The sequence below is a fragment of the Monodelphis domestica genome, chromosome 4 (assembly GCF_027887165.1).
Source record: "Monodelphis domestica isolate mMonDom1 chromosome 4, mMonDom1.pri, whole genome shotgun sequence".
NCBI classification, from domain to species: domain Eukaryota; kingdom Metazoa; phylum Chordata; class Mammalia; order Didelphimorphia; family Didelphidae; genus Monodelphis; species Monodelphis domestica.
The window spans coordinates 73,354,533-73,372,161 of NC_077230.1; the positions used below are offsets into that span (position 1 = coordinate 73,354,533).

Genomic DNA, 17,629 nt, shown 5'->3' on the forward strand with positions numbered 1-17,629 from the left:
CTCAAGGAACTTTCATTCAACTGGACTATTTAGTTTTGCCAACATACCTATTAGATGTGACACCAAGATCAGAACATAAAATTCAACTCTAACATAATTAGCACATAATAGAATGGCATTATTATATCCCTTGCCCTGAATTATACTATACTTTTTTTTTTTTAACTCTTACCTTCTGTCTTAGAATAAGTAATAAGGATCTGTTCCAAGGCAGAAGAGCAGGAAGGGCTAGGCAATGGGGATTAAGTGACTTGCCAAAGTTCATTTAGCTAGGCAGTATCTGAGGCCAAATCTGAACCCAGGACCTCCTGTGTCCAGGTCTGGCTCTCAATCCACTGAGCTACCCAGCTGCCCCAACACCACACTTCTACATACAGAGTCTAAGCTATATTTAGCCTAATGTCCTATAATGGGCTAAAACAGTAATGGTGGACCTATGGCATGGGTGCCAAAGATGGCACACAGAGCACTCTCTGTGAGCATGAAGCCACTCCACCCCCACCTCCCACTTCCAAAGTTCATTATTAGAAAAGCAGAGGGATTTGGGTGGAGCTACTCCCCTCTACTCTGCCCCACCCCTCCACCCAGCAGCCAATGGGAGCTCACAGGGGGGAAGGTGGATGACTCACAGGCTGCAGAGTTGGAGGGTAGCAGAGTGCTCAGGCCACTCCTCTCCCCCTCTCTACACTTGCTGAGGATATTCCTCACTTCCTTCACTCCTCTACCTAGCAGTCCAATGGGAGTGATTCTTCCTTCTCCTGTGTGGGGTAAGGGGGTGGCAGGGAGTATCTGGCCTGTAGGGGGTCAGCATGTGGTTTCTGGGTGGGAAGTGGAAGGCAGACATGATACTCAGTCTGGGTAAATGGGGGATGGGCAGGACCCGGCACTCTATCTCTAAAAGGTTTGCCATCACTGATAAGGTAATATTTAACTTTTTAGAAACCATATCACATCTGCAATACTACACTATGGTAGCCATATGGACTACTACCTAGAGATAACAAGACAATAATCAGACTATCCCTTTACCTACCTGATGACATGTTTTAGGAATTAGTTCAGGTGCAAAGTAAGTCTTCTGTAACTGGCAGTCTTCTACACTTCCATATACAAGAATAACATAGCTCACAGTTTCATCATAAATATCAACTTTGTAACCTAATAGTACATCTCTCACATACACGTTACAAAGTTGTAACTGTAGGTTGTATGTCCAATCCTATAAGAAAAAAAGGAAACAACATATATTCATTTGAGTATAAAATTCAGTCTCATTTAAGAATTTTTGTTTTGATGAGCTCAAAGGGGGCAATTAATATCTCACCTCATAAGCCAAAATTTCCTTGACTTTTTTAGCACCAATAGCAAGTGCCAACTTGAGCCACATTTTGTATTCTATGGAAGGACAGCAATTATTAAATATATCATAGATATCTCTTTTGTTGATGAAATAGGTCTGGAAAAAGAAAGGATGAAGCTGTCATATCTAAAAGCAGAAGTTTATCATTTCAAACCTTACACGTTTCATAAAAGTGAAACTATTCTTTGCCATCATGGTTTGAAGAAAAGGTTTTCCTCTTTATAGAAACATTAGAGGTACAGCTTATTCACTTTGAAAGCACAATGTGACTCTAGTGAAAACCCTGAATGGGGTCATGAAGAGTTGGATATGAACGAAAAATAACTAAACAATCTCCCTGAACTACTACAGTAGTCTCCAAATTAATCGCTTTTTATTTATCTAGTCTTCCATCGATAATCCACACAGCTGCCAAAATGGTGTTCTTAAAGTACAGGTCTATCCTATTGAATATATCTCACATATCCATTGCTGAGTCTTTTCACCAATATCCCCCATGCTTAGAATGACTCCCTACTTTTCTTTAATTCTTAGAAATCCTAATCTACTTCCAAACCCATTAAAGCATCTACTACCAACCTGAAGTACACCCCAATTCCCTCTTCCCCGGTAATTAAAAAAAAATAAACGCTTACTTTCTGTTTTAGGATCAATACTAAGTATTGGTTCCAAGGCAGAAGAGCATTACGGTTTAGACAATTAGGGTTAAGTGACTTGCCCAGGGTCACACAGCTAAGAAGTGTATGATGCTAGATTTGAGCCCAGGACCTCCCGTCTCCAGGGGTGGCTATCTATCCACTGAGATACCTATCTGCCCCCTTATATTTAACATATTTTCTGTGCAAACCATTGTGCTGGGTACTATATGTGATACAAATATGAATAACATGGGGCCCCTGTTCTCCATAGGGAAAATTATATATATATATATATATATATATATATATATATATATATATATATACACACTAATAACTACTGCTTGGGCTATGAAAGGGTAAAGAGAGGTAGGTTCATTTGGAGATAGAGATTTCATCTCTGGATCTGTGACTTCATCAGAGCAGTAAAATCCTAGGGTAGGAAACTACCTCTACTATTTTTGTTGTTATTGAGTTGTTTTCAGTTGTTTCCAACTCTTTGTGACCCTATTTTGTAGTTTTTTTGGCAAAGATATTGGAGTGATTTGCCATTTCCTTCTCCAGCTCATTTTATAAATAAGGAAAGTGAAATCAACAGGGTGAAGTGACTTTCCCAGGGTCGCACAAGAAGTGTCAGAGGCTAGATCTGAACCCAAGAAGAGTTTTCCTGACTCCAGGCACAATTCTGTATCTACTGAGTCACCTGAGTCACCTAGAGAGCCTAAGCTCTGCAAGAGCAGAGAAGAGTATGGAGGGAAGAGATTTTTGTGAAGGTTGAAATGACAAGTCTTGGCTTTACTTGTACTGATAGAATACAAACATTGCCAGTAATACTGTCATTAGGGGCTAAAAATTGCAATTTATTTATTTAATTCTAATCAGACCTATGATATGAAGTGAACGAAGAGTTGGCATTAGTTTAGGATTCATTCGTTCATACATGCAATCTAACTAGTTTTGCCTTGGTCTCACATTCCAAACAAAAATATCAGAACAAATATTGAGCTAGCAACATCTCAGGAGTTTTGCCTTTCTTTTTGGATAGGAAATCTCAACATCCCCTCCTAGTGCACCCCTCCCAACTGATGCGCAGGCTTATCTCGCTCCTTAAATTATGTAGTTCATGGCAAATGTTGCATTGTGTTCCACACCATTTCCTGGGAAGTAACAAGAAAAAAATGTATAATCTCATTCTTGCCAACTGCTTGGATCAAATGAGTCAATATAAAGAAAAACACCTTGAGAAATGCAGAGTATAACGGAAGGAGATCTACGTCTTCACATTAACTCAAGGAGACCTCAGGGATGTAGCTTAAACTGTCTTGACGTCTCTATGTTCCTCATTTTAAAAATGGAAATAATAATGTTTGTATTATTTATCTTAATGGATTTTTGTCAGGAAAGTGCTCTGTAAAACTAAAAGTAATAATAATCATGATGGTGTTTCCCTCTTTTGGTAGGCTGCTGATAGGTTCTTTTTTCTTTTTAAACTCTTAACCTTTCTCTCTTAGAATCAATATTGTGCGTTGATTCTACAACGAAAGTGTAATTAGGAATAGGCAATGGGAGTTAAGTGACTTGCCAAGGGTTACACAGCTGGGAAGTGTCTGAGGCCAAATTTGAATCCAGGACCTCCCATCTCTAGGACTGGTTCTCAATCCACTGAGCTACCACTGCCTCCAGGTTATTATTATTTCTATTTTAAACCCTTACCTTCCATCTTGGAGTCAATACTGTGTATTGGCTCCAAGGCAGAAGAGTGGTAAGGGCTAGGCAATGGGGGTCAAGTGACTTGCCCAGGGTCACACACCTGGGAAGTGTCTGAGTTCAGATTTGAACCCAGGACCTCCCGTCTCTAGGCCTGGCTCTCAATCCACTGAGCTACCCAGCTGCCCCCCCACCCAGGTTATTCTTAAAATAATAGATTCATTATATTATTTTCCTACTCAGAAACTTTCCCTGGCTGTCCATCATATTCAAGTTAGAGTGAAAACTCCTTAGTCTGGCATTTAAAGCTGTCTATAATCTAGTTCCAATTTACCTTTCCAGCCATACTCCTGGTACTTTTCTATTGCTTTTCATACAATTCAGTTTATGGTCTCTAACACATGCCAATGAAATTCTAATTTTAATTCTAATTCTAAAAAAATTTTTATATACTTTTTCCTCATTTGAAATGTCTTTCCCCTTTTTTCAACTTGTCAAAATCTCATCTATCCTCAAATGTGGACCTAAAATTCTACCTCTTTTTAAAAATTAATCTTTTATTTTTATACCCAAGATCTCTCTGACACACACACACTCATAGAGAGGGCAAGAAATACAATACTGTCGAATTCTGCATCTTTAATCAAGGGGAGGGATTACTATCCCCTTATTATTACTAAAATTTGTCAAGAAATGGAAGATTTTCATTTTTATCTTTTTATGTTCATTTTATTTCTAGTAGCTTAAAGAGCTTTTTGCTAATGACATTTTATTCCATAATTTGATTATATTTTCACAGGTTTTCCAGAAGTGAACAATCAGAGGAAACAGGCATTCCACTGATAAAAGCCTAAGTCATTCTTCCTAGGAAATTTATGGAAAATTTGCCTCTTTTGGAGTTGTGTTTATGTACCTTGAGATAAAGCACCATATCATGATTGTAATAGTTTCCATTTATATAACACCTACTTGGTACCAAATGTACAAAGTGCTTTACAAACATTGTCTCATTTGGTTCTCACAGTGATCCTGGGAGAAAGTTGTACCATTATCATTTTTTTACAAATGAAGAAACTGAGGCAAACAGGGATTAAGTGACTTGCCTGGGGTCACATAGCTAGGATCAGAGAATAGATAGATTTGAAATCAAGTGTTACTTGTCTACTGTCTACTGGCCTGGCATTCTATCCACTGTGCCACCAAAGTATTAAAATAATAAACAAGTATTTATGGGCCATTTTTTAAAAATTGTGAAGTCCAAGCATTAACATAAAGAATGTTTAAAAATCATCAGCTTGTGCTATTTAATTGTATTAGTAAGCTTTCTTCATTTATTTTTTTTTTTAACCCTTACCTTCCATCTTGGAGTCAATACTGTGTATTGGCTCCAAGTCAGAACAGTGGTAAGGGCTAGGCAATGGGGGTCAAGTGAATTGCCCAGGGTCACACAGGTAGGAAGTGTCTGAGGCCAGATTTGAACCCAGGACCTCCCATCTCTGGGCCTGGTTCTCAATCCACTGAGCTACCCAGCTGCCCCCTATTTTGGTTTTGAGTTGCTCTAGTTTTTTAGCAGGCACCACGGTAGAACAGTGCCAACCCTGGAGTCAGGAAGACTCCTTTTCCCAAGTTCAAATTCAGCCTCAGACACTTTCTATCTGTGTGACCCTGGGCAAGTCCAGCATCTCTGCCAAGAAATCTCCAAATGAGGTCACAGAAAGTGGTAAAAATTTATAATAAAAGTAATAAAGTTAGGAAAACTCTATTTAAGTCCCCTGACTCAATGTTACCTAGTGGAAAAAACCCTAGATGTGGAGAGTGCATGGGTTCAAATACTGGCACTGATAGTTGGCTAGTATTATAACTTTGGTCAGTTCTTGCGGTCTTTTCCCATCTGACAAGTGAATAGACTGGATTGGATTAGATGACTAACACGTTCTCTTCTAGCTCAGTGTCTTGTACCCCAAACATGATAACTGACAGGGATTTCTACTTGCCCTGAATTCCCAAGACACTTCATGTCTAGACTCTTATTTCCCACCTCATCATAAACTACTTTCTGACATCTCTTCCATTCTTTCTTTAATTATCCACCTAAGTTGATGGTTAACCTGAGGGAAGACTATACATCTTACTTCATTGTATCTATCACAACTTTTAGCATCATGCTTGAAGCAACTGGCACTCAACAGCTATGTTTTGAGATAAAGAATGTCTTATTTGTGCTGGACATACTGTAGATCCAGCACGGAGTCTTTTGTTTGAGAAGAAGAGGTGACCCATTCTGGGTCTGTCAGTCAAACAAGTCTCGGCAACTCTTATTGTATAGAACATTTTGAGAAAGATGGCAACCTTTTTTTTTCATGATACAACTTTTTGAGGTTCAGATAGCCTCAGAGAAGTTAAATGATTGACCTGGGGTCCTATAATGCTTGGAAGCAGAATTGGACAACCAGGAACTTCTTAAACAATGATTCTCTCTAATGTGCCACCAAGATGTCTCCTTTCCCAGATAACTGTCACTTGGTAAATTACCACATTTGATTTAGGGGAAGAAGTGGAGCTGGTAGGCAAAGATGCCTCAATCAGTTTGGCAACCTTCATATCCATCAAGATGCTTTCGCAAAAGTGTGAGGTAAGTGGCTCGGTGGGTAGAAGCCAGGGTTGGAGTCAGAAAGATCTGGGTTCAAATCTAGCCTGGGCAACTCACTTAATCCCTATTGCCTAGCCCTTAACTGCTCTTCTGCATTGGAACCAATTGATTCTAAGATATAAGGAAAGACTTACAAAAAAGAAAAATATTTTTGTGCAAAAAGACATATGGAGACCTGAGGCAGATAGGGGGCTTCTGTTATCTCTGGAGACAGTTATTCTTTTCTTACACAACTTAATGAGCAGAAAGAAAGAAAAGAAAAGAACTCAGAAAAGCTAGCTATTGTTCTTCAGCTAGCTAATTATGGGCATGAATAATATATTTATTTTTATGTAGTTAATTATTTATATAATTTATTGTTGTTCAGTCATGACACCATATGGGATTTTCATGTCAAAGTTACTAGAGTGGTTTGCCATTTTCTTCTCCATTGGATTAAGGCAAACAGAAGTTAAGTGAACCACCTAGCTACCTCATCTTTATTACTATCACTATTTATTATTATATTTATTTACACATTGGGTCAAAGATATAGAAAATATAGATAACTGCGTAAATTTCAAAGTAATCATCTCAATATTGTACATAATAAATATTAACAAGCACCACCTATTTGCTAATTTGTTTGAAATCCTTCCCATAGTTTGGTGACAGACAGTGAATTTCATAAACCAACTTCATCAAGCAATTCATCAGATTGGACAAAATGTGGATTTAAACTTAAAAGCTAGTAAAAGGAAACAATCATTAGGGGAAGAGGAAGTCATATGCGAATGTCTTCTGACCTCTACTACAGTTTTACAGGTGGCAGTAAATGTCATGGGCTTCTCAGTCAAGCAGTTCAGTTCTCCTATAATTGCCCCACTGAGGAGGTAGTCTGCATAAACTGTTTTCTCTTTTTCTTTTGTCTCCAAGAGTTGTTGGTCAAGTCCTAAATAAGGTTTGGAACTATGTCGCTGTTCAAAAACACAAAACAAAATAAAACATAGTTTTTCTAGATTATCCTTTACCAGAAGGAAAAAAAACCTCATAATGAACCAAATGCTCCTCTATCACAAATAATCATTGAATTTGTGGCTAATTTCCCACCCCCCCCTTCCATTCTTTGAAAACATGTATCCTAATACTTATATACAATTCAACCTCTAGAATTTTCTATTTCTTTTGGAAAAAAATTCTCAAAGAAGGACATCATAAAATTGGGGGTGCGGGGTGGAGAAGCAGCAATGAAATATTTCTTAAATGCTTTGTCTTTTTTTTTTAATTTGGAAAATTTTATTTAAATAATATTTAGGATATTTTCCCACAGTTACAAGATTCATATTCTTCCCTCCCCTTCCCCTACCCACCTTCCTTAGCTGATACGCAATTCCACTGGGTTTTACCCATGTCATTGATCAAGACCTATTTCCCTATTATTGATAATTTTATCAGAGTGATCATTTAGAGTCTACATCCCCAATCATAACCCCATCAACCCATGTGATCAAGCAATTGTTTTTCTTCTGTGTTTCTGCTCCCACAGTTCTTCCTCTGGATGTGGACAGCATCTTTCTCATAAGTTCCTCAGAATTGTCCTGAATCATTGCATTGCTGCTAGTAGAGAAGTCCATTACGTTCGATTGTACCACACTTTGTCAGTCTCTGTGTACAATCTTTTCCTGGTTCTGCTCCTTTCGCTCTGCATCACTTCCTGGAGGTTGTTCCAGTCTCCATGGAATTCCTCCACTTTATTATGCCTTTGAGCACAATAGTATTCCATCACCAGCATATACCACAATTTGTTCAGCCATTCCCCAATTAAAGGGCATCCCCTCATTTTACAATTTTTTGCCACCACAAAGAGCTCAGCTATGAATATTCTTGTACAAGTCTTTTTCCTTATTATCTCTTTGGGGTACAAACCCAGCAGTGCTATGGCTGGATCAAAGGGCAGACAGTCTTTTAGTGCCTTCTGGGCATAATTCCAAATTGCCTTCTAGAATGGTTGGATCAATTCACAACTCCACCAGCAGAGCATTAATGTCCCAATTTTGTCTTACTCCTCCAACATTTATTACTTTCCTTTGCTGTCATGTTAGCCGATCTGCTAGGTGGCATGTGTTTGACTGAGGTACCTCCCATTTCAGAGAAGAGAAGGTGGCAAGACATGTGTTGGGTGGGGGGCCAAATAACAGGTTTGTTTTTCTCAATTAAATAACTGACATGGGTTGACTATTTTGAAATAGCAGGGAAAGAAGTTTTACCCTACACGGGAGACAGAAGTTTGATGGATCACTAAGGGTTCTGTGGCCACAAGGGGGAAGATATAAGATTTTTATTCTTAATTCATTATTTTACTATTTCATGCTTTTCTTTTCCCAGATGCTATTATGGTGAGTACCCTAAACCCTAGGCACATATTAAGAAGCAAAAGCTCCCAGTTTTTGAACTTGGTAAGGACAAATAAGGCCAGGTAGGCAAAATTTCCCTTAAAAATATGAATTATTTAAAAACAAAACAAACAAAAAAATCTTCATTGTTTGAATTTGAGACCTTGAAATTTGAAAAGTGATGAACCAATTAACTTCCTAGCAAGACAACTTGCTTGAACAAGAGACAGACTTCTCAACTTTCATATACCTATGCCAACAAAATTCTTGAAATTCAAACCAGATAAAATAATCAATAAAATCCAATGAGAAATTATAATGCTTTCACCCACCCCAAAACTGCAAAAAAAGTCATCCTCCCCCAAAAAAGAGCCATCCAAAAGTCCATAGGAAATATAAAAAATGGCCTTTCCAGCAAAAAAAGCAAGTTCAATTCCGAACTGTCCTCTTCTCTCAAGTCTCTTATTCGAATACTTCATCATATCCTATCACTGGCAAGCCTCACCCTTGGATCATTCCCACCATCTGCCAACTTCACTCCTATTTACATATTGCTGAATAAAACTATAGAAAATAACAAAACCATACTTACTGGATATACTTAAGATTTATATAACATAATATCAACTAGGCACTCACTATGGCTTCAATATTTTCCTTTTCTCCCTCCTTAACTCTTTTATCTGAGAACCTTCTCTCATATTTCACTGAAAAAATTTGAGACTATCTACCAAGATTTCCCTCTTATTCCCTCTCCTTGTGTCATATCACTCAGATGCCTTCTACCATGTCCTCCTTCTTCACCTCTGTCTATGAGATACGTCTGTTTTGAGGCTTGCTGAGGCCTGTTCAGAGGCTGCTCATTCACCTTTGGTGTCTATCTGTCACAAACCTCTCACTTTCGTCTCCAAGGTGTAAATCTTGAAATTTCTCAGACTTGTGAATGTTAAAAATTTCCCCATTGGGGAATTCTCCATTGGAACAATTCCCTACTGGGAACATTCCCCATTTGGACAGTGAGAACTCTACTTAGATCAGAAATGGGAAGACCTCTACTCCACCTGTACTTAAGACTGCTTTAGGAGAGAAAACTCCTTGCTGAACAATGAGAAATGCTTAAACCCATACTTAAGCCATGCCTATTTTTAGAATTAATACAATATGGTGTTAAGTACCTATAAAGGTCAGGCAACTTGTGAATTTACAAGGAGCAAAGAGGTGAAAACTTATTCAGAAGTTTTTTCTGGTTCAAACTTACTAAAAGGATTAGTCAACTCAGCTGTGTTTTTTCTGGTTCAAACTTACTAAAGGGATTAGTCGACTCAGCTGTGAATTCAGAATGGGCTGTCCTTTGGAAAACGTCTACTGTGATTGGTAGATGGAAGAACTTAGGGGAGGTGACATAGGAGAAAACCCCCTATATAAGAAAAAGGAATCTCTTGAGAAAAAAAAAGCTCTTGAGAGACAGGCTCTAAGGAAGATCACTTGAGAAGAAGCTCTTGAGAAAGAATCTCTTGGAGGAAATCTCTAAGGAGGTCTCTCAAGGGAGGCTGACTCTGACTGGAACTCCCTCTGGGGAGACTCTGTCCCTCTGAATCCCTTGCTTGGACAAATCTTATGGTGAGTGATTAAGGACTGACTTGTTTCTCTCTTAAGGCTTAAGCCTGGGTTGGCCATGGTTACCCTGGGCCGGCCTATTCTTTTCTCATTAATTCCTTTTCTTTCTCCTTCTCTCTTTCTTTAATTCCTCATTGTATAATTAATTAAAATCTCTATAAAACCCAGTTGACTTGGGTATATTCATAATTGGGAATATTTCCCTGGCGACCACCTTATATTTGATTTAAAACCAAGACACTGTAGTGAAACATATTTTCTGCAGTCACAACTTACTCACCCACTCTTTTAGCGGCCACAAATTAAGTCTTCCACTATTTTAATCACTACAGTTTACAACCTCAACCATTTTAATTATTACAGTTTATGGCATCCACTCTTTTAACTGCCACAGTTTATGGCAGACAACTATTTTAAATATAACAAAGGAGCTTTAGCATGAGCAGTGACCACACCTCAGCAAAGCCCAATTTCCTTCTCTTCATCTTCTCTATCTCTTGCCTCAGAACTTCAACTCAGCTACTTTGAATCCTAGTATCCCTTTAAGGCATAGCTCTAGGGCTGCTTCCTCTGTGAGACCTTCCCTGATCGCTCCAGTCATTCATCTTTTCTTCTTCCACAAATTACCTTGTACTTCCTTATGCATGTTGCCAAATATTTCCCTTCAGAAAAGTGGAAGTTCTTTAAGGGTTGATAAATCTTGTTTTTCTCCAGTTTCTTAATATTACTTCCATTGAATTTAATTATTACCCATTTATTTCAGTAACTGAAAAGACTAGTATCTGGCCATCAGTTTTCTCTGTTCCACACAGATATCAAAATTGTGCTTCTGGAAGAGGCAGCTTGATAGTTCCTCTAAGTTTATTTGTGTAGGATAAGATGGGAAAATTCATATAATTGTGGAATCACAGATTTAGAGCTGAAGAGAACTTAGAGATCAACTCCATCTTACAGATGAGGAAATTGAGACCTAGTGTAAAAATTAAATTATAATCTCTAATAATAAACATATTATAGTTTAGGAGGTTTATTAAATATCATTAGAAATCAAGGAATAAAGAGGGTACAAAATAAAAACCACGTGCCCATGACTGAGCAGCCATTTCAAACACCTGCCTTACCATCACCAAGCTCAGGACTGGAAGTAAAGAGCCGGGATCTTCCATGTCCTTGCCTAATATCCCCTATCTACGGGAAGTACATAATGATAGGAAGTTAGTGGACTAGAGGGTAATAGACTTTCAGTTATACACTAGAGAAGCCACATGATTTGAGCAAGGTAATATAATATTACATAATATCATATACATGTATATATATTTATAGTAGCAAAGAAAAGATTAATAAGTTCTTAGTGTTATGAAGTTTTGAATGATATAACCTTACCACAACATTTGCACTTATGTATCTCTTACCTTTATCATGCCAGAGTGAATCACAAATATTCCTCTTGGACTATCACCTTCTTCAAATATATTATTTCCACAATCAAAGGTCAAAATTTTGACTTTTTTCTAAAAATCACCAAATGCTCTGATAAGAATGATGTTTTTTGTTAAGATAAAAATAATAACAATACAATTAAAATTATTTTCCATAAAAGTCACCTTTAAAAATAATTTCAAAACCTAACTCAGAATAAAAGAGTGAAAACAAAGGTTGGGAGACTGAAAAGGGAGGTAAAAACAAGTAGAAGTATAAATATTACCTTAATGAAATTTATGTGGAATTTTGATTTATTTAACCATGAAATATGGTATAATACTTCATCAAGAGAAGGAAGTTTGATAACAGGTTCAAAATCGAACACATGTTTTCTTTTGGCCATAATTATCTATGCAGCAAGCCCAAGAGAGAAATAAAACAAAGGTTTTTGATGGAATTTCAAAAAAAAAGTTATTGCTAACATAATGACACTTCCTCAATTTTTTTTCTCCTGGAATTTCTACCACCCTTCCTCTTGTCTAACTTTCCAATAATATTCTTCTTATCCTCTCCCACCACTTGTGATTGGTCAGATGGTATAGGCAACATTTTCATTTTGTTTCGCTAATATTTCTACCTTTTAACAAGGGCTATTGATTAAAAATAGCTAGAACTTTAAATAATTTTTCCAACCCATTTTCATATCTCTTTCCATCAATGGCACTGATTAACATCTTCATTAAAGAACTTACACTGAATGTTTTGAGGTGTATGGCCTTTCTCAGGTTTATATCCCACTAGTGATGAGTCAGAATAACAGGTTTATTGGTGGTGATTATTTTTATGTTTACCCCTATATTACCTAATGCCTTGATCAGCCTGATTTCAATTGAGGAACCAGGTCTATTTTCCCAAATCCCACATTTGATCATGAGTCATGATGAAAATTCATTTTGAGCATATTTTTTTTTTACCTCTGTGTTCAGATTTGACCAAATTTTATATAAGAGAAAAATTATAAATGGAAGAGATAAATATCCTTAGCTGGACTTCGCTTGACTCCACTTGTGTTTTTACTCTCTATCCCCATTCTACTGGCTCTCCCCAGTGTTCTCAGTACCTAAAATCTGGAGTTTGAGAATATACAGACTTTCTTTGCCAATCTAGACTGAGAAATATGAGATTCCTGTTTCCTTAGTTAATAATATTGAGATTGTCATTTTCAGCCATGGTCATACTTTCAAGTCACTTCTTCTCTGTCACCAGCCCTGACATGCACTGTCATGGTACCCAAACACCACCTTTGCAATCACTGAACTTGTCTTTCTCACTCTGGCCTCATGCAAACTGTATCCTTGTATTCTTTTGTTCTACTTCCCCACACACAGACCCAGACATTCTTGTCAAAGCAAGAATGGAAGACTGTGGCAGCAAAGAGACTTCTGCAGTGTGTTAAATGATCCTATACAAAGAATTCTGGCAAGTCAACTGTTCTTATTCACAGATAATTATTAGAGAAAATACAACTTTTTAGGCTCCAGGCCTCTATAATAACGATCAATCAATGAATCAATACATATTTATTAAGTGCCTACTCTGTGTCAACTACTGTTATAAGGGCTGGTAATACAAAAAGAGACAAAAGACAGACCCTGAACTAAAGGAACTTACAATCTAATAAATACTTGTGGAATTATTCTTGTTACCTTGTGTATTTCAGCAACTTCAGCTTTATTAATTATTCCTTTTGACTTTAAGTTCTTAAGAATCTCTGAAGCCATTCCAAGCAAACTGTTAATTTCCTCCTTGGTTTTCATAGTGATGGCAATATCTGGATGATCATACTCTAAATAGCCTACAAAGAAAAAGATAATGTTTCTATTACATGATCAGTTTCTTTTTTTTGTTCAGTGATATTTTATTTTCCCTATGACATGTCATAACAATTTTTAACATACATTTCCCAAATTATAAGATCCAAAATGTCTCCCTTCCTCCCTTCCCTCCACCATTTCAGAGATGGTAAGTAATTTGATGTTGGTCAGCTTCTTAAAGCCCAAGTCTGTTGTAAATTTCTAGGTTTATGTAAGAGGAAGACTACTATATACTTTTTTTAGGACTGTTCTCTGTCTCTGTCACAAATATTAGCAGACACTCATCTCTCACTGGAGCTTTCCTTGATAGCTTTTGTATACTCACAAGAAGAAGGGTGCTTGAAATCGGGTCAACAGGGGGAAAAAAATCTCATTTCATGATCTGTGATGGAAACCTAGTGATGCTGTTTATGGAATCCTCTAGGCTCAATTCTCTGATTCTTCCACTGTGTCTAGTTTGTACCCTGAACCCTAAAGCTTCTTTATACTTGTTCTCTGATTTTTCTTTTTTTCCTCTTGCCTGATCTGAATTTCTGAACATGAATCCATTTTAAATACTTAGATTATAATTCAATCTAGGCTTTCCAACTTGGTCTGGATCTCTGAAAACAATTCCTGATTTCTATGCTTAGTTGATGCCTCACCTGTATTGCACTTAGTCTTAACCTCTGGCTACTTAATAGAGGCTGTTTACTCAGATCTGGCCCTCTGACCTCAGCTTCTTCCTTCCAGGTTTACAGTTTCTGCACATTCTTTCCTGTATTAACTGATTCTTCAGTTAAAACCCCATGCCTCTCTTCCCTCTCCAGTTGGCCTAAACTTAATCCTAGTTTCCCATTTTTATCCTCACCTAGCCTCCCCTTTCCCCTTATCACCCATTATTGGGCATTGTTTTAATCAGTGTGGTACGCTAGCATGCTAACTTTATTAAATTCAGTGTTCAAGTACCTACAAAGTACAAGCTATCTGGTAGGTTCCAAGAGCACAGACACTCTCAGTATAAGGGATGATTCAGAACAGAATGATTTAAAGAATTAATTCTACCACAAATGGAACCTAAAATCCATTATCAGTTTCTGTAGTTATTAATTTGATCAGTTTATTAATATTTCATCATAAAGTTTCTCAAGTTCTGCTGATCGGAAAATGGTGATAGAAGAGGAGTTCCAACTGATAGAAATATAAAATATAAAACTTGAAATGACCTTAGAGATCCTTTAATCTAATCCCTACTGTGGAAGAGGCATGAAGGAAGAGAGAATTCAGGCATGCAAAACAAAGTAAAGGACCTCAGCTGTCAATCAAGAAAGAACATTCCAAATAGAATATTCCCAAGAAAGATAGTTGGAGAATCAAGTCAGGCTGAAGAGGGAAGAAACCGGGAACTGGACACCTGTGAGCTTCTGTCCTAGGCTGAAGGACCCTTGGCGGGTGGGGGTGAGGGGGGCGGTTCTGGATGTAGGCTGAGAAGGAATTAACTTTTGTTGGTGGATTAGAGTGTGAAGACTGATTGTATATTTGAGATTTGAGTTTGAAGGAATAAGAAAGAAGATTAAAAAGTTGCCCTCCCATCTCCTGACAGATCTTTGTGTCATAGCTGTGACAGGACAGACATTTCTCAAAATCCTCCTAGCCCTCCTTGTAGACTAGGAACAGCCCTATCCCTTTCACCTCAATTTCCATACTTGTCCTATTTTTCCCAATAAACCCCCTAACTTGAGAAAGGAAGAGAAAGGAGTTTTTCTTCTCTAAACCTCACAGTACCCCTTTGAGTTACATAGAAAGGTGGCTGACTAACAGGGGGGAGGGGAAGGGAGACAGGAGGGTGTGGGTGGAAAACTGGGAGGTGAAGGGTGGATGGTAGAAAATATCTTGATCTATTAGCCATCAGTAGTGATGGCAACCCCAGAGTATCCCCTCTAGTAGTATCTCTCTATCTCTTGGAAGTATCTCCATCTCCATTACAACTAGGCACCCTCAGGTTACCCCTAGTATCTCTCTAGTCAAGCCAGAGTATCCCATTTATTACAAATAGAAATATCTCCTAGATTATCTTTCTAATACACTACCTAAATCACAAATCATCTCTAATTTCTATGAGAATAGTCATCTAGCTTCCTGTGAAAGACACCAAGTGAAAAGGAATCATCTCCTTGGCTCTGAGCAAGTAATTCCATTTTTGAACAATTATAATTATTAGAAAATATGCCCTTATATTGAGCAGAAATATATCTTCCTATAATTTCCATTCACTATTCCTAATTCTGTACTCCAGGGCAAAGAAGAACAAATTAACTACACTATTGTATCCCTTCCTATCACGCATAACTCTTCTCTTTTGACTAAACCTGTCTTCAACCTATTATTTTAAAGCATGACTTTGATTTCATTAAAATATAACTTATGAATAACATGCAAATTAGGGAGATTGAATAGTAAAAACTATATTTGCCAGTCTAAAGAAAGTAGATTTGAAAGAGTTCTTAAATAAGTCAACAGAGAACTATAGATAGGATCTTAAGATTCTTCAGAGACTATATATTCTATTTTTCTTAGTTTTTGCAAGTTCAATGTGAAGAAATACATTTCCACTATTTTTGGACAGGTCCTACGTTTATATACCGTCAGCTTTGGGGATAAAATTCAAATATTTGGCCTCACCCACTTCATAGTTGTATAACCCTAGGCAAGTCACTTAACCAGATTACCTAGTCCTTGCAGCTCATTTTTCTTCTCATTGAAACTAAGACAGAAGGTAGAGCCTTAAGAAAAATTACTTTAGTGAGGAGATAATATCTGGAAGTAGAGAAGAAAGACATCTATGGAGAAAGAAATTTGTCTTTGAGAAAGAGTTGCCTCTCAGGAGGTAAATAGAATCTCTCTCCTCTTCCTCCCCACAACTGTGGATGGCATCTTCTATAGGAAACAATGTGCCCAGGAGAGAACAAAAACCCAAAGTGGAGGAAGGCAGTACTCCTGAGTACTAAGACCTCTGGTAGAAGAGAAAAACTGGCTCTTATTATAAGCAATTAATCCTCCAAGAGGGTCAGGCCCAGGAGTTAATAGAATATAGATGAGCCTTGCATTTCACTTAAGACTTTAATTACAGTTTCTGTTAAGTACTTCTTATCTTCTATGATGACCTTAATGAGACTAGGGGAAAGTCAATAGACATGGTGTATCCTGATCAACTTTTTCCTCTGCTACATGAAGAATAGGTAATGGAATTTACTTTATTTTATGGACTGCCGTGGCCAGAGAACCTGTCACCTCATGGTCAAACTTGTGGGGGTAGGCTTCTCTGTGCTTAGGAGGCCTGGTCCTCATGTGGCAGGCTCAGGCTATCCTTTGGACTGCATTCAAAGACTTTCCAGCGTGGGAGAAACCATTGGCGCTTGCCATTCTCTGGTATAGCCTTTGAGAGCACAGGACCACCCCCATGCATGGCACAATGCTGATTTTGTGAGGGTCACAAGGATATTATATTTTTTCCTTAATTTTGATTCTTTTAAATTCCAGAAGTGTCAAAATCTTTATTAGGAATGACATTTAGTATAATCCAGATCAGATTGCCCGCCATCTCCAAGAGTGGGGAGAGAAACAATTTGGATCCCATAATTATGGAGAGCCAGTATTGAAAATTGCTATTATATTTAGTAATGACAAGGATATTGTTAAGGTTATGTATGCATGGAGGTGGACTAGTCAGGGGGTGAGAATGAAGGATAAAACAGAGACAGTCAAGGAGGTCTTCTGGTGCCCCCCAAATAAAGAAGACCTAAAGCTAGCCCTCTCGAGAACAATGAGTGGATCCTCTGTGGAATCTCACTGGAAGAGCATGAACAAAGACGGGCAGGATGCAAAGGCGTGGATAAGTTTGGATGTGCACCACTGGTGAATGTACTCCCTTTGAAGATATTGTGGCTCTGTTTATGCATCAAAATAGAATTTGGAATCGTAAGTTTCCTAAAAGCATGATCACAAAT

The 17,629-nt window shown here is 37.7% G+C and overlaps 1 protein-coding gene across 3 annotated transcripts in view; it reads right to left on the reverse strand.

Moving 5' to 3' along the window:
- The window catches only part of SLC9C1 (solute carrier family 9 member C1), a 98,990-nt gene that overhangs the window by 15,885 nt on the left and 65,476 nt on the right, over positions 1-17,629 (reverse strand). For all 3 annotated transcript variants that reach the window (XM_056793456.1, XM_007493665.3, XM_007493663.3), the window contains 6 exons: positions 13,476-13,624; positions 12,053-12,178; positions 11,760-11,858; positions 7,141-7,311; positions 1,325-1,456; positions 1,034-1,219 (listed from right to left, as the gene is read on the reverse strand). In XM_056793456.1, the coding sequence (XP_056649434.1) occupies positions 1,034-1,219; positions 1,325-1,456; positions 7,141-7,311; positions 11,760-11,858; positions 12,053-12,178; positions 13,476-13,624 (863 nt within the window). The remainder of the gene's footprint in view (positions 1-1,033; positions 1,220-1,324; positions 1,457-7,140; positions 7,312-11,759; positions 11,859-12,052; positions 12,179-13,475; positions 13,625-17,629) is intronic.